This window comes from Odontesthes bonariensis, chromosome 21, assembly GCF_027942865.1.
Source record: "Odontesthes bonariensis isolate fOdoBon6 chromosome 21, fOdoBon6.hap1, whole genome shotgun sequence".
Lineage (NCBI taxonomy): Eukaryota > Metazoa > Chordata > Actinopteri > Atheriniformes > Atherinopsidae > Odontesthes > Odontesthes bonariensis.
Genome location: NC_134526.1, coordinates 32,056,476 through 32,082,993, shown reverse-complemented (window position 1 = coordinate 32,082,993; position 26,518 = coordinate 32,056,476). Strand labels below are relative to the sequence as shown.

Genomic DNA, 26,518 nt, shown 5'->3' with positions numbered 1-26,518 from the left:
CATAAAGGTGGCTTATTTGAACGCCCGCTGAGTAACCATGGTAGTTTATGCTGCTGAACTAGCCTGCTCCCGGGCAGGCTAAAGTTGAAGCTTAGCTTAGCTGCAACTCAAAAAATGTCCGACCGGCTGAAACGGACTCCGGAAAGAAATGTTCACCAAGAATTCTGCGCTCCCGCAACTCATGTCTTGTCTAAAAAACTAAACAAAAACTGTGGTTATCATATCACCACCTTCACTGTCTCGAAAAATCAATCAGTCGGTGCCAGTGCAACTAAAGAAACACAACTATACACACGTATTGAACATGAAATTAAATGAGAGAGAACATGGTATTCATTAAAACTAATCAACACCTAACAAACATCCGATCTACACCCACGTAGGACCAGACTCAGAAAAATGGGGGACAGGTAATAATGTTAATCATACAAATTATTTGTACAGTCAAGGACTGTACAAACAAGATATTAAATAAAACGCAGGAATTAAAACATCTTACCATATTAAAAATATGACCTCTGTCCTTTCAGGCTGCTGCTCCACATTTACAGTAGCCGATAATGTAAAACAACCTGCTGGCTGAAGTATTTGCATTAAGTTCATCATCTCCCTCAGGCTTCCCTAATGTTATCGGTGCACTACACTGTGCCCATGTACGCATCCAAGGCAAGGCAATGTGTAGAGCACAATTCGTACACAAGGCAATTCAAAGTGCTTTACAGCTACATAAAACCACAAGAAGGCAATAAAATCATTCCAAAAACCAAAAAAATCATTGATTAATTAATTTAAAAGTGAAGAGTGCAGATAAAATACTTTCAGGTGTCATATGCACATCTAAATAGAACTGTTTTCAGTCTGGATTTAAACATTGTCACATTGTCCAGGCCCCTGCTGGACCCGTGGAGGCTGACTATGTAAACCGAACATTTTTCCATATCCTAAATGTACAGGTACACTTGGGGATAATTGTCCATAGACTCTGAACTGGATTTCTCATTTTGAAAAACACAACATCAACCCCTTTGAGTAATGCTGAGCAATGTTACATTTATGCCCTGTGAAAGCTCATCATTGACTCCTATCCTCCGTGCATACCGATGATCTGTGATGGAGGTCATTTCATTTCCAACATTGAGGCTAAATGGCCGGGATCAGTTTATGATTCTAGGATCTTCCGAGCATCCTCACTGGCACAGAGGTTTGCACAAGGTGTGAGAATTTTACTTACCCGAAGGAGTGTACTTTGGAAGTAAGGTGTAGCATAGGCAGAATTTTGGTGATCTAATGAGAGGTCAGGTGTAGAGGTCATCTTAAGGAATTTTAAGTGCTCGTCATACTTTATTATAGATAGCCATATAAGGCACACATTGCATCAAATTGCCTAAAGTCTTGACACATGTATATCCATCCAACATTTCTCTTATTCTGCAGGAGAGTTCAATGGTGTCCTGCTTGGGGACAGAGGCTATGCATGCTGGCCGTACCTCCTCACGCCATATCCTGATCCAGGAACAAGGGCATGCACATGCACATGCACATGCTACAACAAGGGCACGGATAGAAATGACCTTTGGCCAAATTAAATACAGGTTCATTGCTTAAACTTACAGAGAGACAATTCAGCATGCTTTATGTAAACACATTATAACACAAAGAGGAGAGCATAAATACACGAGGACAGTAAAATAAATGTCTAACAATTGAAACTTTCAGAACTTACGCGTTTAGTCTGTCTGCAGTTGTTTGCCATGCCGTTTCTTCGCTTTATTGATCGCAGCTGTATTACCATTTCTGGTGATGACACTTTTAAAATCCTCATACAGCTCCATAAGCATTATTTGTTCAGCTGCCGAAAAAATAACAGCGCTTCTCGCTCTCATTTTCACACAGATCTCGGTTTTTCCACCATCCACTCGTCAGGGCTTCATGCATATTAATTAGAATAATTTAACACATATTGGTCTCTGACCAGCCGACCACAGTCGTCATCCGGGAAGATGGCAGGAATGTCCCAGTCTATGAGAGCTGGCACTCTGGGGGCCCTCTCCTTTCTCAGGCAGGCCACATTGTGGAGGACAGCACAGGCCACAATGATATCACATGCCCTGTCTGGGCTGACTCTCAGGTGGTTCAGACACTGAAAGCGTGCCTTCAGTAGGCCAAATGTCATTTCTATCCGGGCCCTTGTTCTGGCATGGGCACGGTTGTATGCCAGTTGGTCCTCCAGAGGGTCTGCAAATGGAGTGAGCAGAAAAGGCTGGCAGGCGTACCCTCTGTCACCCAGCAATACACCCAGGAATTCACCTGTGAATACAAAATGTTACCATCACAACCTCATAAGTAGTGACATTCTTAACACAGCCATGATGTTAAAAGTGGTTATCAATAGAGGTTCTGTGGCTCACCTTGTGATAGGCGCCGATAGATCTCCGAGTTCCGAAACACTCGGGAGTCGTGGACCGAGCCGGGCCACTTTGCCACAACATTACTGAACAAATAGGTAGCATTGCAGACCATCTGAAATGATAAGATGTTAAACCAATTAATGCACAGTACAGGCAATGTGTGGGCAGGCACATTCTTAATAAAAAGTACACTTGTTAAGTATTTGTCAGGGGACTTCCCATTCTGCAGGATGTTCTTATATTTCACTTTGACTTGCTGCCAAGTCCGTTTTGGCCCAGTCATGTTAAATCTACACACACAAAAACACACGCACACACACAATGAAACAGTGGAGGAGCATGGAGTTACATTTAGATAGTTTCACTCACATGCAGTCAATTTCAACTTATTCATAATCAAAGTAGGCTACAAATATCTTTTCAAATATCGTCACCTTCCTAAAATAATCGCATAAGTCATTTTTTCAGGTTTTTCAGGAAACACAAAAAACTCCCCCCAAAAGTTAAATTATAGCATAAAATAATCATTTCAGTCAGTAAGTATGTATCAAAGGATGCTTGACATAAGAACACTTATTGTTTTTCATAAAAACTAAGATTAAATAAATGACTTAGGCATTTTTTGGACCACACCTTTGATGCCATAAAATGACTTGGGCGATTATTTTAGGAAGGTGACGATATGTTAATTAACATTTTATTTGGATTGTAGCCTAATTGTGATAGTTTCAGTAGAGTGGTGAGTGTGTATTTGTGCACTACTTATGCATTCAGGCGGTCAGCAATGGTTTGCCACGCTTGCTCCCTTTGTTTTTTGACTGTGGCAGTATTTCCTTTTTGTTTTATTTTCTCCTTCACCTCTTCATATGCTTCCATTAATAATTCTTGCTCCGCTGGGGAGAAATACGCCGCCCTTGTTGCCATGGTGAATCAGTGAATCTATGATCGATCGTGGGGTCTATTTAAGCAAGCCGTGTGCAGCACTTATCCGGGATCGGTTTCACCTGGCTTAATGAATCCGTGTCTGCTCATCCTGGATTGGCCTTTGTGCAACCAACTAAGCCTGGGCGCCCATGTTTTGGATTCCTTGAACCTGGCTAAGTAATTCATCCTGGATGTCTAGGCCCGTTGCACAAAAGTAGGATAAGGGATATCTTGGTTATCCTGGCTCAACTTATCCGTGATCCGGTTGCACAAAAGCGGGACAGTAGGATATGTTATGGTATAAGTTACCATGGAGATTTATTCTGTGGAGCTAGCCTGCTCCAGACCAGGCTAAGTTCCAGGATCTATTTAATCTCATTCCTTATCTCAGTCAGCAGTCACCACAAACGGAAACCAATAGTTATTCCACTGCTCACTGCACTTTGTTATCATATATAACTAGACCCACTGTCATTATTTAAATGTTTGTGATCATTCTGATAAATTATCATTTTAGGTGATGTTGCAATTATTACATAATTTACAGTTTCCCATATAAGGCTATATATAAAATGACGGAATATTAGGGCCACAGAGAAAAAAAAAATTCACAGACTTCGAGAAAAAAGTCAGAGGTTGAAATGAGGACCGTGGAGCATTTCGTGGAATTGTACTTTAGTATAGGTTTCACAAACAAGGAGAAACTTAATCTTTTGGCACATCAGCATCACTTGGTCATAAGTATCAGGACTTTAAAAAGAATATGCAAGAAAATGCATCTTTTCCGCAGAGAGAACCAGTCTCATAAATGTATGACTTTTTTTCTTCCTCAGTGTGGCCCTAATACTCTGTCATATAAAATAAAAATCCCATATAAATATAAATACACATAAAAGTGTAACATTATGTTCCTTTATTGAATAAGGACAAATCAAAACAGGTAAACCATCAGCTCCTTTCAAAACTGAAGTCACACAGAGACTCTACAAGGTAAAAAGCACAGAATCAAAGCATATTATACAACACAAGGATATTCAAAGGTCTGTATATAATACATCCCCCATGTCTGCACACTGAAATAAATGCAGGACAAATCCACACACATCAAATGAACAGACAAATGAATGGATGCAGTAGCCTCCCTGCAGGCTTGTATACGCACAGTATACAGGCCTTGCGTGTTGTTTACACAGTCATTTGTACTCGATGTGAAAGTACACCACTCACACAGTAATTAGAAGGTAAATCAAGTAAATTAATTCACGTTGGGCGAAATATTTCGATTGGCGACGCTGGCGACGCTAGCATGTATGTATTACACGCAACCAAGCAGTGGTCAGTGCTGTGAGATTCAGACAATGCCTGGGTCGCCAGGAAAACGCTCCCACACACTTATTTATGTCTCGGGAATGCGGGGATACACTTAATTTGGCCTGGGGGTGGCATATCCCTTTAAGACCTAAAAAGTCATGCAGAAAATTAACAGAAGCCCTGAGAGCTTTGAGACTTTGCACAGTTGTGGCCAGGGAGTCACTGCAGCTTTTGGATGTTGATATCTTGATGTATGAAGAAGATGTAGACCAATAAACACATGCCTAAAATAGGCGGACAATGAGGAAAAAATATGTCTATGGAGAATGTTATCATTTCCTTTATGGTTGCTTTGCTCATGATGATCATAGCAACACATATCATAGCTCAAATGAAAGGTGAGGTTGTGCTGAATCCGGCAATACCAAATATGTATATATGATATGAGTATTGAAGATGTTATTTTACCAAAAGAAGGAGGTGTGCTAAATGAAGCAAAATGAATCAGTGACAGCCTCCAGTCCTTTATCCAGTGATATAAAAGACCAAAGCTCTGCAAGCTCTGGTACCCTTTAGATATTTAATAATGTAAGGAGTTAATACTGTATAGCAACACACTGTAAAATAGAATTAATAGTGAAACAAAGTTAGATTTTGAACAATGAGGTGTTTTTTTGAAACGAGATTGAGGAGCCGGGACTGCAATTTGGCATTGACGAACGTTTTAATAAGAACTTAGATGAACTTACAGAACAAGTTAGGTAAATCTACTCATCCACATCATCTTCTGTGTTAAAGTGGGTCACATTTTGACAGTCAGGGAAGCATGAGCAAAAGTCAGTGGATGTTAGTCCCACTGCGAAGCATTGACATTTGGTGCCATCATCGCATTTGCATTTGCCTTTACAGTAAAGATGGGTAATGTCCCTGACTTCCTTCGGTGCAGCGTCCTTCTTGAACATGACCGGTTCAACTGACCCATCTTCTCTGAGTCTCCATCCCCTACCTACTGGGTCCCAGAGTCAACATCTGCTGTTTTTTGTTTTTTTGTCTTGATTGAGCAGTAGTTCGCTCTACATGATACATGGTATGACACTTTAATTTTCCCTGAAAGTATATCTTCTGTGTGTGGAGCGAGGTTTTTATGAACATCATCATCTCTCTGCAGAGCAAGAGAAAGTATGTGTTGGAGGGGTTTTGGACATAGGGATCTTTTTTCTTGCCCTTTTCAAAATGTTTCCCACAAATGATACAAAGATTCGGATCCAACATCCTCCATAATTCAACACACTAGTGCAAAGTAAAAAGAGAAAACAAATGTACGTTTCAGTATTATCATTGTCTTAATACAATATTAATTTCATTGTACATGCACTATACCTTGAGCTAGCACAGATAGCTAAGTTAAACTCTAGCTAAGCTAAGCTAAAGGTTATTTAACAACTAAACTTGCAGTTAATTATAGTAATGTAGCTATTTAACTCATAAATTGTATTTATTGTAATGTCATGAATAATGATTTACCTGTCAGTGTAGATAGTGTTAGATAGTAGCCTAAGTCACTAAAGCACTTTGACCAACTGTTGAACTGAAGATCTCTGGTGTGTCCTGAGCGACTGGTGCACTGGTGAGTTTGAAGATCAGAGAGCTGCAGGTATCACACACTTTAACAGCATGTACAAACCTACATTTAGCATTTTCTGCAGTCTAGTTTAATTCATAAATTGTATTTAGGCTATAAGCTATTGTAATGAATACAGTAGAGTAGAGTAGAGATACTTTATTGATATGCTAGATATAGAAGATATTTTTATTATAAATATAGTTTCACTCTAATCTGAAATATATAATCTAAATATATAGTCTAAAGATATTTTCACTCTAATCTGATTCTTAATAAAATATGATCTAGAACATCACTTACCAATTACAAGTGTATTTGAAGTAATATACTGGAGTAGAAAGTATGAGCAATCCTCTCACCACTAAAGTGCATTGAAATAGGGGCTGTCTCTCCTTTCAGTTTTCTTTCATTGTGGACACTTCATTCATTTGGTGATATACCATCTTCAATCTTCAAAATATATATACATATTTGGTATTGCTAGATTCAGCACAACCCCACCTTTCAATCAAGCTATCATATGTCTGCACTTGACACTCCCTGACAAAGCCATTTCAAAGTAAATGATGACATTCTGTATAGACATAATTTTTTATCATTTTCCGCCTATTTTAGGTGCGGTATAGACCTATATCTACTTCATACATCAAGATATCCACATCTAACCTTTTCTAGTACATATAGTGGACCCCTGGGGACAACCATGCCAACTGTCAAAGCTCTCAAAGCTTCCGTTAATTTTCTGCATGACTTTTTATGTCTTTACTCCCATACTAAGAGGTCACATTTTTGGTGTGTTTTTTGTTTGGGGGTGCATATGAAAATGTGTCAATATTTCAGCCTTAGCAGTAAAATCATTTTGGCCAAGAATCAATTTCATGTATGGGAGACCTTTGAGATGAGCAAAAACATTGTCACTAGCCTATCTATGGTTGCTCTTTGCTTTGCTATAACAGCCTGTGGTTTTGCCACCATTGATGCATCACACAGGATTCTGATCATTGTTGCATCCTGTAATTTAAAAGCACTGATGAACATTTTTACTTCTTTGTATAAATTATGTCCTTCACCAGGAAACTTTTCTTGTTTCTGTTTGCTTTAATATTGGGAGCTCCGTTTTAATAGTTTATCATTATATACACCCTGGAGAGAACACCAGATTTCTATTTCTAATTTTATTTTTTGTTTTAAATATCTCCCTGATAAATTGTTGGGCATCTAATTGGAATAAACATTTGTATCTTAATTTCCACTCTAAAGTCTGGCCCTGCCCAGGTATCCTGGGGGCCTCCGGCTCCACGCTGCAGAGGCCGGCCTTGGTCACGCTGAGCATCAGAGTTTCCTCCTGGTCTTTGGCAGTTTGTATAATGTCCGAGCTCATCACAGGTCCAGCATGCTCCTGTGGGTCTTTGCACACCTGGTGTGGCGCTCTTAGGCCCCTCAAGGCTGATATAGATGTCACCCCCCTGAAGTCACTGGTTTTCCCTACCTTCATTCTTTGTGTGGTGTTCATGGTCAGATTCACAGTCTCTGGCTCTCCCTCGGAGGCCGTTGTTCTGCTAGCACTGCTCTACAGATTGCAGCTCAAAAAGCATTAAATTCAGCTCCGAATGTTCTGTGGTTCAACATCCAATCACTGCTGGATAAATGTTCAAAACGTCCTGTGAGTCTGCAACATTGTTGACACTGCTTCAGTGAATCAACTATTTGCCCCCCCACCCCCCATCTCTTCATGGGAAGCTTGTTCTGCTCCCTCATCGATTCGATCCTGAGCAGCTCTGGAAGGTCGAGCGTCTGCCACGGCTCAGAAAGTCCTGGGTTGAGGACTTTATGTGGGACTTGCAAATCCTTAAAAACCTTTAAATACAACACTCAAGAGTAAGTCCGAGTTGTACCACCTATGGATAACCAGCGACCTGGCGATGAGAGCAGAAGACTGGAGCTTAAGGACTCAGTGAGTTAAATTACCAATCAGCCAGCAGTCACAGCGACAGCCAGAAAGTCCATGACATAGCACCGGGAAAACAGACTAAAAAAATAAGTCTGGCAAAAAAATCCCGTCCTCTCTATTGGATTTTCTCAGTGTTCACAGAGCGACTCACTGCCTTAATCACACCCTTGATCTTGTGCTGACTTATGGCATTGAGAGTGAACAGTTAACAGTGTTCCCTCATATCTGACCATTTTCTGATAACCTTTGAGTTTAAATCTAAAACACCTTCTATATGTAAATTTCTTCTCAGAAAGTGTATAGTCAAGTAATGTAAAGAATTAATTCCATCATCCTTTTCTTCACTGCCATGTGCAGATATGACAGAGGACGACTACCTAAACTTTACTCCAGCAGCACTTGACTCTCTTGTTGACAGCACTATAGTTTCAATGCGTACAGCACTGGACAATGTTGCCCCTCTGAAAAGGAAGGTAATCAGTCAGAAGAGGCTGGCTCCTTGGTATAATTCACAGCTGCGTGCTTTAAAGCAGACTGCAAGAAAGCTGGGGAATCCCAGATTTTTAAAAAGATCACACGACATACAAACAACATACAAATGTATCACCATCCAAACTAAGAAAAGCAGACACAATGTCAGTGTGTTTGAATTCAGCACTAAGCTTATCATGTGACACCCGTCATGATTCCATTTCAAACATTTTATGTCTGTATTCTGTTATCTACAGAGCCCCTAAAGGGACATGGAGAGATTTTTTTTTTTTTGCGGGATCTCGGAAAAGTTTTTTTCCCACGTCAGTGAACCGGAAGTAAAACAGACACAGCGATGGAGGAGCCTACCCATCATCTGTGGGAGAAGTTTATTGATTTCTATTTTAGTATTGGCCTAACATATAAAGACATCAAATCCGTTCTTGCCCGTAGACATGGCTTTGACATAAGTGAGAGACATCTGAAATCGCTGTGTCTGTTTTACTTCCGGTTCACTGACGTGGGAAAAAAACTTTTCCGAGATCCCGCAAAAAAAAAAAAAAAAAAAAAAAAAAAAAAATAAAAAAATAAAAATATCTCCATGTCCCTTTAGGGGCTCCGTAGTTTTCCAGCTTTAAACACATTATTTTTTCTGATCATGTGTGGATTTTTTCTTTTAATAATAATACATTTAATTTTTAAAAAAGCGCCTTTCTCAACGCTCAAGGACACTTTACAACACATTAAAAACACAATAAATAAAATAACACAAGTTAAAAAAGAGACTAGAGGGAGAATGCAGCTTGAAACAGATGGGTTTTGATTTGAAGAGGGGTAAAGAGTCAATGTTGCGGATGTCTGGTGGGAGTGAGTTCCAGAGTTGGGGAGCAGAGCTCCCCAAAAACAAAGCTCTGCTCCCCATGGTGCATTGACTTGAAGGTGTACCAACTAATACATAGCAACAAATTACAGGCTACAAACTTGTAGAAATGTTGATAACAAGAGGACTCAAATGTACAAATGATTTGCCATTTATATCTCCACAGCTTTATTGATAAACTTGGTACGGGCTAACTGCCTGGTTATACTTTTTCATGGCCCCATTTGGCCTGCTAAATTAATCTCTACATGTACAAAGGCTAACATAACTCCCAAGCCAAATAAGTTAAATACATATAACACACAGTCACAAAAGGAGACCAGAGAACCCTGGTACTGGCTGGTTAACCGCTTTATGAAGCAGCCGACAGCCTGACAGGCATGTGACGACCTTCCCTTTGGTTCGGCCCCATAAATGTAGATCAGGGACCAGAAAACATTCACTATAGCTCTTCTGACAGTTCAGCCTTTTCCTCCCGAGTCATTTTAGTATGGACCATTTGATTTGCTCCTTGGCTGACTGCAGAACCTGAAAAACAGGCAAGAAGACAAAAAAAAAGATGTTGTTGATGTACATACTGATGCTCGTTATGTTAGCCAAGTCATGGATGCTCAGAGAAAACAGAGAGCTTTACAGCACTTCTTCTTCAGGACTTGAACTGTTGATAAGTTATACAGAAGTTTACAAATCATTTATACCCACCAACTGCTGATAACATTCTCTCATAACTCATAATACCTTCTATACAGTTCATCAATGTGCAAGGATGTGTACTGAAGCCTTCAGTGAAGAAATGTATCAGTCAAATTTACGGGCTGCACAAGCCATCATAGAAACAATTCATGCAGGTAACCTACAGAAAGATGGTGCAGTACCAACTCAAACCAGCAGAGGTCAGGCTGAACGTATGCACGCAACCTTGTGCAGTCCCGCGGCTCCATGATGGAGCGCAGCAGGACCCCTAACAGCCTGGGGGTCTTTAGCTCATTGGATTTTCTCTGCAGAAACGGTCATTAAGTAACAAAAAAACAGCGGTGATTCTATTTTGGTTTTAGATCCACATTAAGATACAATATTCTTTCTTTATCTTTGCCAAAAGGGCCAAAACAAAACTTCAAATTCTGTTTGTCATTTCCTTTTTGAAAAATACAAACTAAAATGACAACAGAACAGAAACGAATAAATAGTTTTTGTTTTTTTTCTCCATATTTTGAGATTGGTTGTTGGAACAAGATGACAGAACCTGAGCCAGGGGACATCCAGGAGAAAAAAAAAAAAAAAAAAGCTTTTGATACAACAGGGAGTGAATGAGACAGAAGTCCTGGGCATGCCCAGCAGCTCTGCACACAGCGATGACTAATAGGTGCTAAAAAACTGTCACGGTTCATTTCTCTGTCTGTGCACAGAGTTTGATCCCAGCATCTGGTCAGAGGTGTCCCCTCCCCCCATGCAGGGTGACAGGGACCCTGACTGTGCCCACCAGCCACATGACAGCCCCCCTGTGTACAGGATGGACAGCTGTGCAGATGGACACCTCCCTGCCGTCCACCCATTTTTCAAAGAATAATACTATTGTTTACAATTATTATTATTTACTATACTACTAAAATACCAGCAAAACAGTCAATTCATAATGTAGGTATTCATTTATTTGGCACTTAGTATGAGGTTCTCAGCTTTTGGAAACCATTGGAATTATTATTATTTTGATAGCGTATATATACGCAGAGTTAAGGCATTTTCAATTATGCGTGTCACATTCTGTAAATGGGCCCAGAGTCGGCACAGCAGAGCAGCTTTCACTCAGACTCCACCATAGAGTGTGGGAGGCGTGAACCTCACTGAAAATACATCTCTCATATTTCGGAAGGGATTTTCAGTTTTGACTGCCTTTTCCTTCTGATTCCTGTCACGGTTCATGTGTAAAGTCTGTAAGGTCGATCTGCGCTCTTCTTATGGTTCATATCAATATATTTCAACTTGTGACTAATGTGAGGAGGGGTGCTGATGCAGCAGGTCAGGTCCTGATACTCCAAATACCCCCCCTGACCTGATACCCCCCCTGACCTGGGTGGAGGTCGTAGACTCGAAGCAAACAACAAATGTTTTCCCAGTGCCGCCTTGCTTCTTTTAAAAGAAAACTTTTGATATTTCCCTCAGTAGAAAACGTTAAAGCGAAATTAACAAAAAGACAATACACTAGTTACAAGATTGAATTCTGCTTATTTCAATTCTTCATTAATTCCTCCATCTGAGCGGAAATGAGGAATTTCCTTCTTCACGGCTGGGTTTCAACTAAAGAGAAATACTATAATAGAACAGGATGTTGCACCACATTCCAACAGCAGAGGGCGCTCATCTAACACCCCCAGGATTCTGGAGAATGCAGTCAGCACTTTTCTGAGATTTATTTATTTATTTATTTTAAATCAGCATCAGAGTCTGAAATCCCTGTTCTCGCAGAGATCAGTGGGATGTTTGTGGCAGGTCCTGTGGTGGAACAGAACTAAGTACATTCACTGAACAACTCTTCACTGACAGCTCCATCCGTAATTCAGACATTTAGAAATGAGTCGCCGTAAAAATCCCTTTAATTATAAGATATTAAGGACTACAATATCACGTACATCTCAATCCCACAGATTTATTTTCCATGACTATTCTACATTGTGCTAATTCTCAGAGATTTGACTTTTACTGGAATATTACTTTTACATGATAGAAACATTTTGTCCACTGCAGGTGTAATTCAAGAAATTGACAATATGCCAACTTTACCTCTCTTGAGAGGATTTTCTAGTTCTATATTATGGCTAGGTTCTCAGAGATGCTTCTGTACAATGTGTTTAGAAGAGTCCTGACCTCAGAGGGGTGAGGTGCAAAGTAAAAGTTAAATATAGTGATAAATATCATGTTTGCTGTGTCTCTGAGCTTTTTTTTCAGGTTGCACAGAAGTGGACATACACTGAGAATACATATCACTGTACTTCTGAGACTGGAGTACATGCATGCAATAGGATACAGTAGACTTATATGTCAACTATCAAATGTTTTGACCATTCTTTGGAACTCATTCTCTGCTCAGATGGGGAAAAGTGCCTGAAAACATTTGTCACATACTTGCCTACAAAGTGTTAGAAAACATTTCAATGTAAATGAGTTTCCTCCGGATCTCTGTACTGTAGGGATGAGCAGCAGTGCTGATGAGTGTACAGAGTACACACTAAGACAACTCTACGAGGTGGAAGACACCAGGACAATTCTGGGGATATTCTGACAGGAAGGGTTCTGATCATAGGGTGTGCTGAACTAACCATGCAAAATGGAGCATTTTGTACCAACTGCTTTGGGCTGAAAGAAAGATCCTTTCATACTGTTGGATGTTAAACAGTCTGCAGTAAAACAGCTTTGTGATACAATGTTAGTAGAAACTTACATTAGTGCTGAGTTCCAGTTTCTCTGTTAGGTGCTGTTAGGGTTAAAGGAACAGACAAACAGAACCTTAGTGAGTGCATACACACACACACACACACACACACACACACGGTAAGAAGAAAGAGTGTTATGACTGAAGGACTGCAGTTCTTAAGGCAACTCACTAATTATTCAACCACAAGTGAATAATTCCATTGAAGCCAATTTGTGCCGTTATTGCATTAGCATGAAAATCAGTAAACTGGTGGACAGATAAAAAAAAAAATAAATCAGTCAGCACGAGTGGTTGAGTGTAACTGTGTTAAAGATAAAACAGAAGATATCAGCTTCTCTTCATTGGCTCCCTGTTAAATTCAGAATAGAATTTAAGATTCTTCTCCTCACATATAAAGCTCTTAATGACCGAGCTCCATCATATCTTAAAGATCTCATTATATTTTCCTAACAGAGCACTTCGTTCCCAAACTGCAGGTTTACTTGAGGTTCCCAGAGTTTCTAAAAGTAGAATGGGAGGCAGAGCCTTCAGTTATCAGGCCCCTCTCTGTGGAACCAGCTGCCAGTTTGGGAGGCAGAGCCTTCAGTTATCAGGCCCCTCTCGGAGGAACCAGCTGCCGGTTTGGGAGGCAGAGCCTTCAGTTATCAGGCCCCTCTCTGTGGAACCAGCTGCCAGTTTGGGAGGCAGAGCCTTCAGTTATCAGGCCCCTCTCTGTGGAACCAGCTGCCAGTTTGGGAGGCAGAGCCTTCAGTTATCAGGCCCCTCTCTGTGGAACCAGCTGCCAGTTTGGGAGGCAGAGCCTTCAGTTATCAGGCCCCTTTCTGTGGAACCAGCTGCCAGTTTGGGAGGCAGAGCCTTCAGTTATCAGGCCCCTCTCTGTGGAACCAGCTGCCAGTTTGGGAGGCAGAGCCTTCAGTTATCAGGCCCCTCTCTGTGGAACCAGCTGCCAGTTTGGGAGGCAGAGCCTTCAGTTATCAGGCCCCTCTCTGTGGAACCAGCTGCCAGTTTGGGAGGCAGAGCCTTCAGTTATCAGGCCCCTCTCTGTGGAACCAGCTGCCAGTTTGGGAGGCAGAGCCTTCAGTTATCAGGCCCCTCTCTGTGGAACCAGCTGCCGGTTTGGGAGGCAGAGCCTTCAGTTATCAGGCCCCTCTCGGAGGAACCAGCTGCCGGTTTGGGAGGCAGAGCCTTCAGTTATCAGGCCCCTCTCTGTGGAACCAGCTGCCAGTTTGGGAGGCAGAGCCTTCAGTTATCAGGCCCCTCTCTGTGGAACCAGCTGCCAGTTTGGGAGGCAGAGCCTTCAGTTATCAGGCCCCTCTCTGTGGAACCAGCTGCCAGTTTGGGAGGCAGAGCCTTCAGTTATCAGGCCCCTTTCTGTGGAACCAGCTGCCAGTTTGGGAGGCAGAGCCTTCAGTTATCAGGCCCCTCTCTGTGGAACCAGCTGCCAGTTTGGGAGGCAGAGCCTTCAGTTATCAGGCCCCTCTCTGTGGAACCAGCTGCCAGTTTGGGAGGCAGAGCCTTCAGTTATCAGGCCCCTCTCTGTGGAACCAGCTGCCAGTTTGGGAGGCAGAGCCTTCAGTTATCAGGCCCCTCTCTGTGGAACCAGCTGCCAGTTTGGGAGGCAGAGCCTTCAGTTATCAGGCCCCTCTCTGTGGAACCAGCTGCCAGTTTGGGAGGCAGAGCCTTCAGTTATCAGGCCCCTCTCTGTGGAACCAGCTGCCAGTTTGGGAGGCAGAGCCTTCAGTTATCAGGCCCCTCTCGTTTCTCTCCACAGTCGCCTCAGGCACGCTCAGGACGGGAGATTGGACTGAGACAAGTTTCAGTGCAATCTGTTGGTTTCCTTACAAAGTTCATATTTTTTTAATTGGCTCTATATGAATTGGACACATTTAGCATTTATTAAATTTAATTTGATTGGATTATGATTGAATTGGATTCTAATTGGCTTCAATGGGACTGCATCTTTGAAGCGCCTTAAGATGAAATTAGTTGTAATTGAGCGCTATATAAATAAAACAGAATTGAATTGAATAACAGTGGACGGGTGCAGTTGGAGACATTGTTTATATAAATCAGACAGAGCAGAAGCTTCCGCTAGAGCTAAAAGGCTTTCAAACATTTTTTACTCCACATCTGAGCCAAGTGAACAACCGACTCAGTCCTGGAGCTGATTATTGGAGATAAAACCACGGAGGAGGAAAGTTTGAACAGTTTGATCTGTCGGATCATGTGCGGATCAACAGCTGATCTCATCTCAAATCCATGCATCTCTGCTGGTCCACTGTTAATGTGACTGCAGCAGTCCACCATTATGCTAAAAATGAAATAGAGCTGCCATTAAGTCGGACCAAGTCTACCAAAACTGCCATCTCAAACTGTTACAGAAGTGCACAAGGAGGGTAATGCAGATAAATGAGAAGCAGTGGAGGTCCTAATGGGTTGGTGCTGAAAACACGCCTTATTGTCTGCTTACCTGAACTAAAAACCATTAAGACGAGTTTCTGCAGAAGCACTGGCCTCATCAGTGATCAGCGTTTATGGGCCGCGTTGTATGTTATATTATGCAAATGAATAAATTGGGAAACATTGCTGTACATCATGGTCTACAAATGTGACGCCACATATGTGGGACAAACAGGAAGTTAAGACAACTGTTTTGTAAAACATTTCTTTTATATGTGCATGTCTGCTTAGCGAGCTGTATGCATTCATGCCCCTCCCTGCATGGAGTGTCTATTTTCATGCATGTACTTTAAGTGCAACATTGTGAACTGTATGGGAGTTACCTGCGTCACACTTTGTTCTGTTAACGGGTTCTCATCTGCCTGTAAAAGAAAACGACATCATCATGAGTGCAAGAAACAAAAAGCTAAAGGAAAACACGCAGACACCCAAAGCAAAGGCAAAGCACCATCAGAACCGCAGAATCCCATGCTGGAGGCCAGGAGCCACACTGGCTAGCAGTTGAAAACATGCGGTGATGGTTAAAAAAGCCCATTTGATAGTCAGTCCATTACTTTGACTACAGAATGAATTAACATGACATTTTCAGAAGTGTTCCCCTGAGGAATACGTCTAATGACTTGGCTTTTCATCAAACAATGGAACAGAAATATAGAAAAATATTGGTCTGAATGCTCTCTCATCATGCATTTCTATCCCGTCTCACTTACTGTTGTTCCATTCCCCACCCGTCTTCATCTCACTCTCGTTCATTCTCTCTCTCTCTCTCTCTCTCTCTACCTCTTTCTCCTTAACTCCCTCCCTCTCTCACCCTTGGTTTGTCTGTTTGTCTACAGCAGCAGGGTCCTGCCTGTTTGTGCTTCTAGGTTACCGGCGATGTAATCAAACAGGACAAAGCCATAGGCTGCCTCTGACATAAGCTGTCACTAATCAAAAGAGGAGAGACAAGGAAAAGGAAAGACATAAAGCAGGTAAGAGGAGGCAGAAAGGCACTGAGAAAAAGCAGTGGGAGTCACAACAGTCATTCAAAACAGGCGAAAAAAAGCTGCCTCAGACGTTATCAACGGCTTCCAATGACAAAAGATGATGTCAAGAAAAAAATAAACTGGTATTAGTGAAATATGGGAATGGTCAACAGTCATCCTACCCTGTAAATGATCTTGTGTACGACTTGCTGGGGGTCACTCTCAATAATCACCCTGGCAACAGGATAAACAAACTCATTAGGAATGAGTTCTGCACAAGCAAGACTGACTATTCATGTTACTGTTTGTTTATGAACAAAAAATAAATTAAAAAAAGTTTAGTTAATCACAGGTTAACTTTCTTGAAGAGTAATCAAATCCCGCAGTAAATGAATGTACAATCTTACCCCCCATCAATGATTTCATCAAACACCAGCAACACTCCCTCCATGTTGTCCAGTAAAGACTGCCGCTCCACATTAATCCTGCAGCACAAATGCAAATATTAGTCACATCCAATCAAGTTAATTTCTTGTTCATCCACGAATGAATTATTCTTGCAGTTGTTGGACTGAAAAAAGCCTAAATACTTACAAAAAGAAATAATCTGTACCAGTAGAGATTCAGCATCTCAGCTCAATCTAAAGCTGAACCTCATTTGGAGCAGGTATGGCACTCTCTTACTTGGGAAAGGCAGAGCGATGTTCACTCCAGTAAGTGTACACATTGTTCCAACTCAAAGTTTCACTTGTTACAGCTGCTATATACAAAACTGTGCTCAGACTCAGATTTGAAACTTGTCTTAAATGTTTCTAAAACCAAATGAATGATCTTCTCAAACGGTAAGGAGACACCTGAGCCCCCTCAAAGTGTGTTCTCCTTACAAGGGAATGTAGTGCCTCATATAGAGAACCTGATCAAAAAAAGTTCAACTGAAACTAGGTTTCTCTTTTGCTGCCAAGAAAAAGTTGCTTGCTGCCGCCTTTCTTCCCGTGTTGGCGACCTTCTTCATATGAATGCCCCTGCAAAATGTCTGCAGTCTCCGGACTCTGTGCACCACGGTGCCCTGAGATTTGTTACAAGTTGCAAAGCGCTCACCCACCACTGCACCTCATATGGCAGAGTTGAGTGGCCTTCATTGCCCCCATTTTTTATGTGACAACACCCTGGTGTCTCAATGCTTTTTTGGCTCCACCTCTGTACTTAACGTGGAGCGATATCAATGTTCTTATCAGTCTCACAAGGGAAATGAGTCAATTGAAGAACTTTTGACCCTTTCTGTGTCATCATTACACTGCAGCCCAACATGCTTTTTCAAATGTTGCTGGCCATATTCAGTGAGAAGACAGAAAAACTATGATTAAAAACCAACAAAGCTTGTTGTTCTTCATTTTTAATTGTATAAGATATGGGGGAGTAAAAAATGCCTGCAGTTTTTTTAACTCACTCTGACCCAGAGATAGGGGACACAGATCTACTTCAATATTCTCCCAAAAATCTATATTTAAGAAACTGAATGCTTGAAACACAAGTGTTTGTTTTAACTTGGCAAGGGCTAGAAAAGATGAAACTCAGATCCAGAGTTGGAATAAAATTTTACTCATCTAAAAGGTCAATTGGCATTGGTTGCACTGGGATATAACAGCAGCTTATAGCCCAGTGTCCTAATAAAACTGACATATCGCCCTGTCTCATTAATATTAGTTGATCATTTTTACTACTATATAATAACAAAAACCCTCCATGTCTTCGTCACTCACATTCTGGATTACATCTGCACCAGTTCCCATAGCAACCACACCAGCCACTATGTTGCAGTCAATAATAAATACTGATGTGAAACACACACACACACACACACTGTTAGGCACAGACAGCTTAAAAACTATCTTTGTGTTTGGTAATAAGTTGAATAAACGTAAAAAATAGGATGAAGTCACATTTGAACATTTCAGCTCGCTTGAATGATCTTTTGATTAGATCAGGATTGTTCGTCCTATTTTAAATCGAGTTTAACAGACTTGTCTGGGTGAATACTCAATTCTGATAGGCTGGAGGGTGTAGGTTAAAAAGTGTTAATTTACACCCAGGAAAGATATTCCAGTCAAATTGCCTGATGACAGTTCTAAATTGGTAGTTGGTAACCATGGCAACGGAGACTGAACGTTATTTCACAGTTTATTTATCACAACAACATGACAGATGAGTGATCACATGAGTGATTTTTATCATTTCTGTTAACTTATTTGGTGAATTTGATAACTTTGAAGACTGGGATGCAGCAGCAGAAAAAAAGAAGAGAATATGAAAAGAGAATGGAGCAACATTTTGTCATCTCGCTCTGGCATACTGTCTTGCATACTTGGGCTACTTGCTTTCCTTTCTCCACATTTGATGATCAGAGTGAAAGGTTGATAATATTTGCTGTAATAAAAATGATTTAGGAAACTATCTGTGGACTTTGATTCTTTGAAACTAAATTTTGCATTATCCTCTGGACACACACAAGCGGTAAGTAGTGCACACCAACCCCGAAATGACAATAAAATGTGATGTGGGATATCATTATGAATCTGAATTGAACATTTTGAATAGCATGTTTAGCTTATTGGCTCTGTTCAGACTTATTTATCAATCTGATCCCCTTTTTCCTCAAAGTCTGATCTTTCTCATCCCTGGAAGAACATCTCTGAAATTTACTTTCCTGCAATCCCCCAGTTGTGGGACGAATAAAGGTCCGTCTCATCTAATCCATCTTATTTATCCATCTTATTTGACCTTATTGTCCTTGCTAATGCTTTCCATGATCTTTTTATGCAACCATTTCTGTACACTCCTCAATAAACATCTTTCCCACCCTCAAGACTTTCTTCTACACCAACACCAGATATTTCAGGTCACTGGTGGTCCAGAGCTCATTACTGGGGAAGCATCACAAAGAAATGTTCTTTTTATCATTGTTATAACACCACAGTAATGTTATAACTTTCTTTTGAGATAAATAAAGTATTTTTCATTTCATTTATTTTCATTCATTTCAGATATAGATATAGTCTGTCACATTCTGTTGGGTCATCAATATCATCTCCACATGGCACACAGAATGCATTACAGTCTATTGCCTCAAATCCCCCATTCGGTTTCCTGAGGTCATCTCCCAAAACATTTTTTGATCAATTTACCTTGTACAATGGATTTACAGTTCAAGTTCAGGAGAAACAGAGTGTAGTCTGATTTCCTGATGGGAGAAGGCAGAGAAGCTTCTATGCAGCTTTTACCTTTGCATAGATTCAAACCAACTTTTTATTTTCTATGGTGGAGCACTTTCCAAACTGTTGAAAAGTTGGACGTGTAGCACAGAGGGAGACATGGTCTCTTCAGAGATTACTAGGAATATATTGCGGCGTTCTATCCAACAATGACAAGGTCGACGATGTCACAGACAGTGTCGGCAGCTGTGCTGGGTAAAATATACATATATCCATCTATATCGACATTTGTGTATATGTATATATATATATATATATATATATATATATATATATATAGGGCTGTGACTCGATTAAAATTTTTAATTGAGTTAACTACAGGCTTTGAAATTAATTAATCGAAATTAATCGCATTTTAATCGCATATACTTTATCCTTTAGAAAATTAACATTTTCAACAATATTTCAACAAACACAGAACATATCCCTATTTGAAATCTGAATGTAGTATGCATGAAAACACAGTATATAGAATCTTGGATGTTAAGCTGCGTTGGGCCCCCGTTAGCTTCCACGCTAGCTGCTACATGTTTAGCGTTGAGGTGAGATTTGAGGCTTGATACGCTGCGGTGATACGCTGCGGTGATACGCAAATTCCTTGTTGCATAATCTGCACACAACCACGCTCTTGTCGACGCTTCCATCCGTCTGTATTTAAAAAAATTAAATAAATTAAAAAAAATTATAGTGTGCGATTAAAATGCGTTATTTTTTTTAACGCGCTAATATGTGTGTAGTTAATTAATCGAAATTAACGCGCGAGAAAGGACATTAGATCTGTTCTATGCTAACGTGAGGGAGGCTTACAGGACAGTGTCTCTTCCACCACTGGGTAGATCTGATCACAGCATGGTCTATCTACAACCCACATACAGACCGTGTGTACAAAGACTTCCTGTTACTACCAGATCTTTCAGGAAGTGGTCACAAAGGACTACTACCACAGACTGGGCTGTACTGCTGGAGGAAAAAGAGATGGACATTCCCATGGACAGCAGGGAGCACCATCACAGACTACATTACCTTCTGTAGGGACACTGAGATTCCAGTCAGGACTGTAAGGTGCTATTCTAATAATAAACCATGGATCACCTGTGACATATCTCAGTTGACAATATGAACATAAGCTCAAAGCTAACAGTTCAATATCCAGGGGACAGATCTCATCTTTCACAGTGACATGTCCACGATCACACCATCTGTTATTAATAAGCCCTGCAATAACTTAATCTTTACTTTTGGGACTACTTCTGATGTCTCCGCCTGCCTTTGGTCTGACAGCCGGCTACGGAGGCACTGAAGTCCAGTATATGCTCCGTCTCTGTGAAACAAGTCACTGCATTCTCCAGATTTCCTCATTAGCACTTCAAGCTTGTCCATTTCATGTACCAGTGATCTCACGTTGCCCATGATGACTGGGGGAAGAAATGATTTATACCCTCACTTTCCTCACCGTCTGGACCCTGTTTGACATCCGTGGCTCTTCAACTTGAAGGGGTTTGGGCTCTTTTCTTCCAACAAGTAGTTGGCATTTGGTTGACTCAACTCATCATAAAAGATGTTGAAAAGTCTCACAAATACGAGGAGAAATCCCACAAAAAGCACAGCTTCTAAACTAGAGTAAAAAAAATCTTCCAAAAATCTATGTTTTGCGGAAAAGAAAAAAAAGAAACTTAAAGAGGAAAAAATACAAAATCCCCCACAATATGTTTAGAGTGTCAACAACTTGCTGCCTCTATGGTGCGGTGCATTTTATAATAATATTATATGAAACAATTAATAACGACATAAATAATAAAATAATACCCTGAATAATGATGCGCATGGATTTAGAATTGATGACAAATGCTCTAATGCATTTTCATGGAGAGAAGTCTGGAGAAAACAATTGCCTTATGGTAGTCGTCCACTATTCCAGCACGTCAACGTAACTCGCCAGATTGGATGCCTAGTCTCGCCGTGTTGCTACTACAGTGGGTGTGTACAGAGGGGCGTGTAGAATGGCTCCGGGGGAAAGTAAATAACTTGTGATTTAACCAACCGAAGTTTCTCCCTCTAAAAATTTGAGTTTTGGAGGGAAATGAATGTGTATATATCGTCAGCAATGGAACATTATTTCATATTGCACCATGGATCCGGATCTGTGAGCGAGGAGAGCTGCTATTGTGCTGCTGCGACACAGGAGATCACATGATCTACTGTCATTGGATAACGCACTCCGTCTGCCGTGGCAAATTTGCATAAACTTCGAGCGAGCCCAACTTTTTGACGTGCCGCAGGTCCCCCGCTCGCCGTGCCGGAATCCCAGCATGCTTTGCGAGCACGGCGACAACGATCGGCCGGATTTCATTGAAAATGAATTGAATGCGTTGGATACGGCTTGACGTGCCGGAATAGTGGACGACTACCCTTAGCGTCACAGCTTGCAGATCTGACGCTGTGACGCTTTGCGGTAAGACGTGTTGCATCACTTCCTGTTACCTTGCTTGTGCACTGTGGAATTTCTTGCTCCGCTTGGAGTACTGATAATCACTTTATTTCAATCTATAACTTACACAATTTTGCATAGTTAAACTCTATAGCTTACCGTTCTGTTCTAACACACTCCTACAGATCTTTATTCTCACTTTTTAACGGTGTGTCTGGTTCTCTAGCGTAGCATGGCTACCGGTTCTCTTCCTCCTTCTCCTGCTTTCACCTGCTCCGTGTGTCAGATGTTTAGTTACTCCTCTGCCTCCTTTAGCGATAATGGTACATGTAACAAATGTAGTCTTTTTGTAGTTTTGGAGGCGAGGTTATCTGAATTGGAAGCTCGGCTCTGCACTGTTGAAAATCAACCGACAGCGAGCCAGGTCCCTTTTGCCAGTGTGGAGCCACCTAGCGTAGCTAGCTCAATTAGCCTCCCCCTAGCAGAACCTGAGCAGCCAGGATTACAACGTGGCTGGGTGACTGTCAGGAAGAGGCATAGCTCTAAAGTCAAGCCCGTTGTTCACCATCGACCTGTCCACGCTTCAAACAGATTTTCCCCACTCAGCGACACACCCGCTGAGGACAAAACCCTGGTAATTGGCAGCTCCATAGTCAGAAACGTGGCATTAGAGACACCAGCGGCCATAGTCAAATGCATTCCAGGGGCCAGAGCGGGCGACATAGAATCCTATTTAAAACTGCTGGCTAAGGATAAATGTAAATATGGTAAAATAGTTATTCACGTCGGCGTTAATGACACCCGGTTACGCCAATCGGAGGTCACTAAAATTAATGTTGCATCGGTGTGTAATTTTGCCAAAACAATGTCGGACTCCGTAGTTTTCTCTGGACCCCTGCCAAATCTGACCAGTGATGACATGTTTAGCCGCATGTCGTCCTACAATCGCTGGTTGTCTAGATGGTGTCCAGCAAACAACGTGGGCTACATAGATAATTGGCAATCTTTCTGGAGAAAACCTGGTCTGATGAGGAGAGACGGCATCCATCCCACTTTGGAAGGAGCAGCTCTCATTTCTAGAAATATGGATGAATTTATTTGCCACCCTAAAACATGACAACCCAGGGCTCAGACCAGGATGCAGAGTTGTAGTCTTACACACTTCTCTGCAGCTTCCCACCTGCTGCTACCCACCCAATCAATTAACACAAAAGGAGCAAATCCTCTTGTGCAAAAAGAAATTATTAAAACAAAAACTTTAACTGAACAAAAACATCAAACTATTAAATGTGGTTTGCTGAATATCAGATCTCTCCTTTCCAAGTCTCTGTTAGTGAATGAGTTGATTTGTGATCATCATATTGATATATTTTGTCTTACAGAAACCTGGCTGCAGCAGGAGGATCATGTTAGCATCATGTTAGCATCATGTTAGCATTAATGAAGCAACTCCCTCTGACTGTTTAAATGTTCACGTTCCTGGAACCACAGGCAGAGGAGGAGGAGTGGCAGCTATCTTCAGATCAGGGTTACTAATCAGTCCCAGACCCAAGATTAGTTTGAGCTCTTTTGAATCTCTGATTCTCAGTTTTTCCCACGCAAAGTGGAAATCCCAGAAACCTCTTGTGTTTGTTGTTGTGTATCGTCCACCTGGCCCTTATTCTGAGTTTCTGTCTGAATTCTCAGAGTTTTTATCCCAGTTAGTGCTGAGTACAGATAAAGTCATTGTAGTGGGTGACTTTAATATTCATGTAGATGTTGAAAATGACTGCCTGAATATGAACTTTAATTCTATATTAGACTCTATTGGATTTTCTCAGAGTGTTCACAGACCGACTCACTGCCTTAATCACACCCTTGATCTTGTGCTGACTAATGGCATTGAGAGTGAACAGTTAACAGTGTTCCCTCATAACCCTGTCTTATCTGACCATTTTCTGATAACCTTTGAGTTTACATTACTTGACTATACAGTTTCTGAGAAGAAATTTACATATAGAAGGTGTCTATCAGAGGATGCTGTAACCAGATTTAAAGAATTAATTCCATCATCCTTTTCTTCACTGCCATGTGCAGATATGACAGAGGACGACTACCTAAACTTTACTCCAGCAGCACTTGACTCTCTTGTTGACAGCACTACAGTTTCAATGCGTACAGCACTGGACAATGTTGCCCCTCTGAAAAGGAAGGTAATCAGTCAGAAGAGGTTGGCTCCTTGGTATAATTCACAGCTGCGTGCTTTAAAGCAGACTGCAAGAAAGCTGGAGAGACAGTGGTGTTCCTCTAATTTAGAAGAGTCTCAATTAGTCTGGAAAGATAGTTTAATAATGTATAAGAAAGCCCTTCGTAAAGCTAGAACTGCGTATTATTCATCATTGATAGAAGAGAATAAGAATAATCCCAGGTTTCTTTTCAGCACTGTAGCCAGTCTGACTAAGAGTCCGAGCTCTGCTGAGCCAGTTATTCCTTTAACTCTCAGCAGTGATGATTTCATGAGCTTCTTTATTAATAAAATTGTTTCTATCAGAGAGAAGATTGATGGAGTCCTTCCCACTATTATCAGTGATGTATCATCAAGTACAGCAGCTTTAGAAGTATCTTTAAAAACTGATTTGTATTTAGACGGCTTCTGCCCAGTTGATCTCTCTGAACTAACGACATCAATAGTCTCTTCTAAACCATCAACTTGTGTTTTAGACCCAATCCCAACCAGACTGTTCAAGGAGGTTTTCCCATTAATTGACACTTCCATATTGGATTTGATCAATCTGTCTTTGTTGACAGGATATGTACCTCAGACTTTTAAGGTTGCTGTAATTAAACCTTTACTTAAAAAACCTACTCTTGATTCAGAAGTGTTGGCTCATTATAGACCTATATCCAATCTCCCTTTTATGTCTAAAGTTCTTGAAAAAATAGTTGCAGCTCAGCTTTGTGATCATTTACACAGAAATAATCTGTTTGAAGAGTTTCAGTCAGGATTCAGAGTGCATCATAGCACAGAAACTGCACTGCTGAAAGTTACCAATGATCTCCTCTTAGCCTCTGATAGCGGACTTGTGTCTGTGCTTGTCCTGTTGGATCTCAGTGCTGCATTTGATACGGTCGATCACAGTATCTTATTACACAGACTTGAACATGTTATTGGGATTAAAGGAACTGCATTAGGCTGGTTTAAGTCATATTTATCTGATAGATTTCAGTTTGTTCTTGTAAATGAAGAATCTTCCTCACACACCAGAGTAAGTCATGGAGTTCCCCAGGGTTCTGTGCTTGGACCGATTCTTTTCACTTTATACATGCTTCCATTAGGTAACATTATTAGACAGCATGGCATAAATTTCCATTGCTATGCTGATGATACCCAGTTGTACTTATCTATGAAACCAGATGAACCCAATAGGTTGGTCAGACTACAAGCATGTCTTAAAGACATAAAGACCTGGATGACTCAGAACTGTCTGCTTCTAAATTCAGACAAAACTGAAGTCGTTATCTTTGGACCTGAGCGTTTCAGGGAGAAATTGTCTAGCTATATAGTTACTCTAGATGGTATTTCCTTGGCTTCTAGTTCTACAGTGAGGAACCTTGGAGTTATTTTTGACCAGAACTTATCATTTGACTCGCATATAAAACAGGTTTCTAGGACTGCCTTCTTTCACCTTCGTAATATTGTTAAAATCAGGAACATCTTGTCTCAGAGTGATGCAGAAAAACTAATTCATGCATTTGTTACTTCAAGATTGGACTACTATAATTCTTTATTATTGGGCTGTCCCACATATTCTCTGAAAAGCCTTCAGTTGATCCAAAATGCTGCAGCCAGAGTTCTGATGAGAACAAACAGGAGAGATCATATTTCTCCAGTTTTAGCTTCTCTTCATTGGCTCCCTGTTAAATTCAGAATAGAATTTAAGATTCTTCTCCTCACATATAAAGCTCTTAATGACCGAGCTCCATCATATCTTAAAGATCTCATTGTAAGATATTTTCCTAACAGAGCACTTCGTTCCCAAACTGCAGGTTTACTTGAGGTTCCCAGAGTTTCTAAAAGTAGAATGGGAGGCAGAGCCTTCAGTTATCAGGCCCCTCTATTGTGGAATAAGCTGCCAGTAAATGTCCGGGAAGCAGACACCCTTTCCACTTTTAAGACCAGGCTTAAAACTTTCCTTTTTTATAAAGCTTATAGTTAGGTCTGTTGAATCTGATAGTGTGTCTGCTAGTGTGTCTTGTCCTGCCTCCACCTCTGGCACCCTCTATACTTTCATTACCCCCTACCCGAACCAGGGTTTGAATCCCATTCCCGCTTATCTTACCTCTTTTATTTCTCCCCCTACCCGAACCAGGGTTTGCATCCCCACCCCGCTGTGACTGGTGTGCAGTTGGTGAGAGGC

General features: G+C 41.1%; 1 protein-coding gene across 2 annotated transcripts in view; it reads right to left on the bottom strand.

Annotated features, from left to right (window-relative positions):
- Positions 1-9,720: 9,720 nt before the first annotated feature.
- copz2 (COPI coat complex subunit zeta 2) overlaps positions 9,721-26,518 on the bottom strand; it is a 33,994-nt gene continuing 17,196 nt past the window's right edge. The window contains exons 6-10 of one of the 2 annotated variants that reach the window (XM_075454175.1): positions 16,832-16,909; positions 16,607-16,658; positions 15,783-15,821; positions 13,006-13,038; positions 9,721-10,097 (exon numbers count right to left, since the gene is read on the bottom strand). In XM_075454175.1, the coding sequence (XP_075310290.1) occupies positions 10,050-10,097; positions 13,006-13,038; positions 15,783-15,821; positions 16,607-16,658; positions 16,832-16,909 (250 nt within the window). In that variant the 3' untranslated portion in view covers positions 9,721-10,049. The remainder of the gene's footprint in view (positions 10,098-13,005; positions 13,039-15,782; positions 15,822-16,606; positions 16,659-16,831; positions 16,910-26,518) is intronic. The other variant, XM_075454176.1, reaches the window with a different exon arrangement.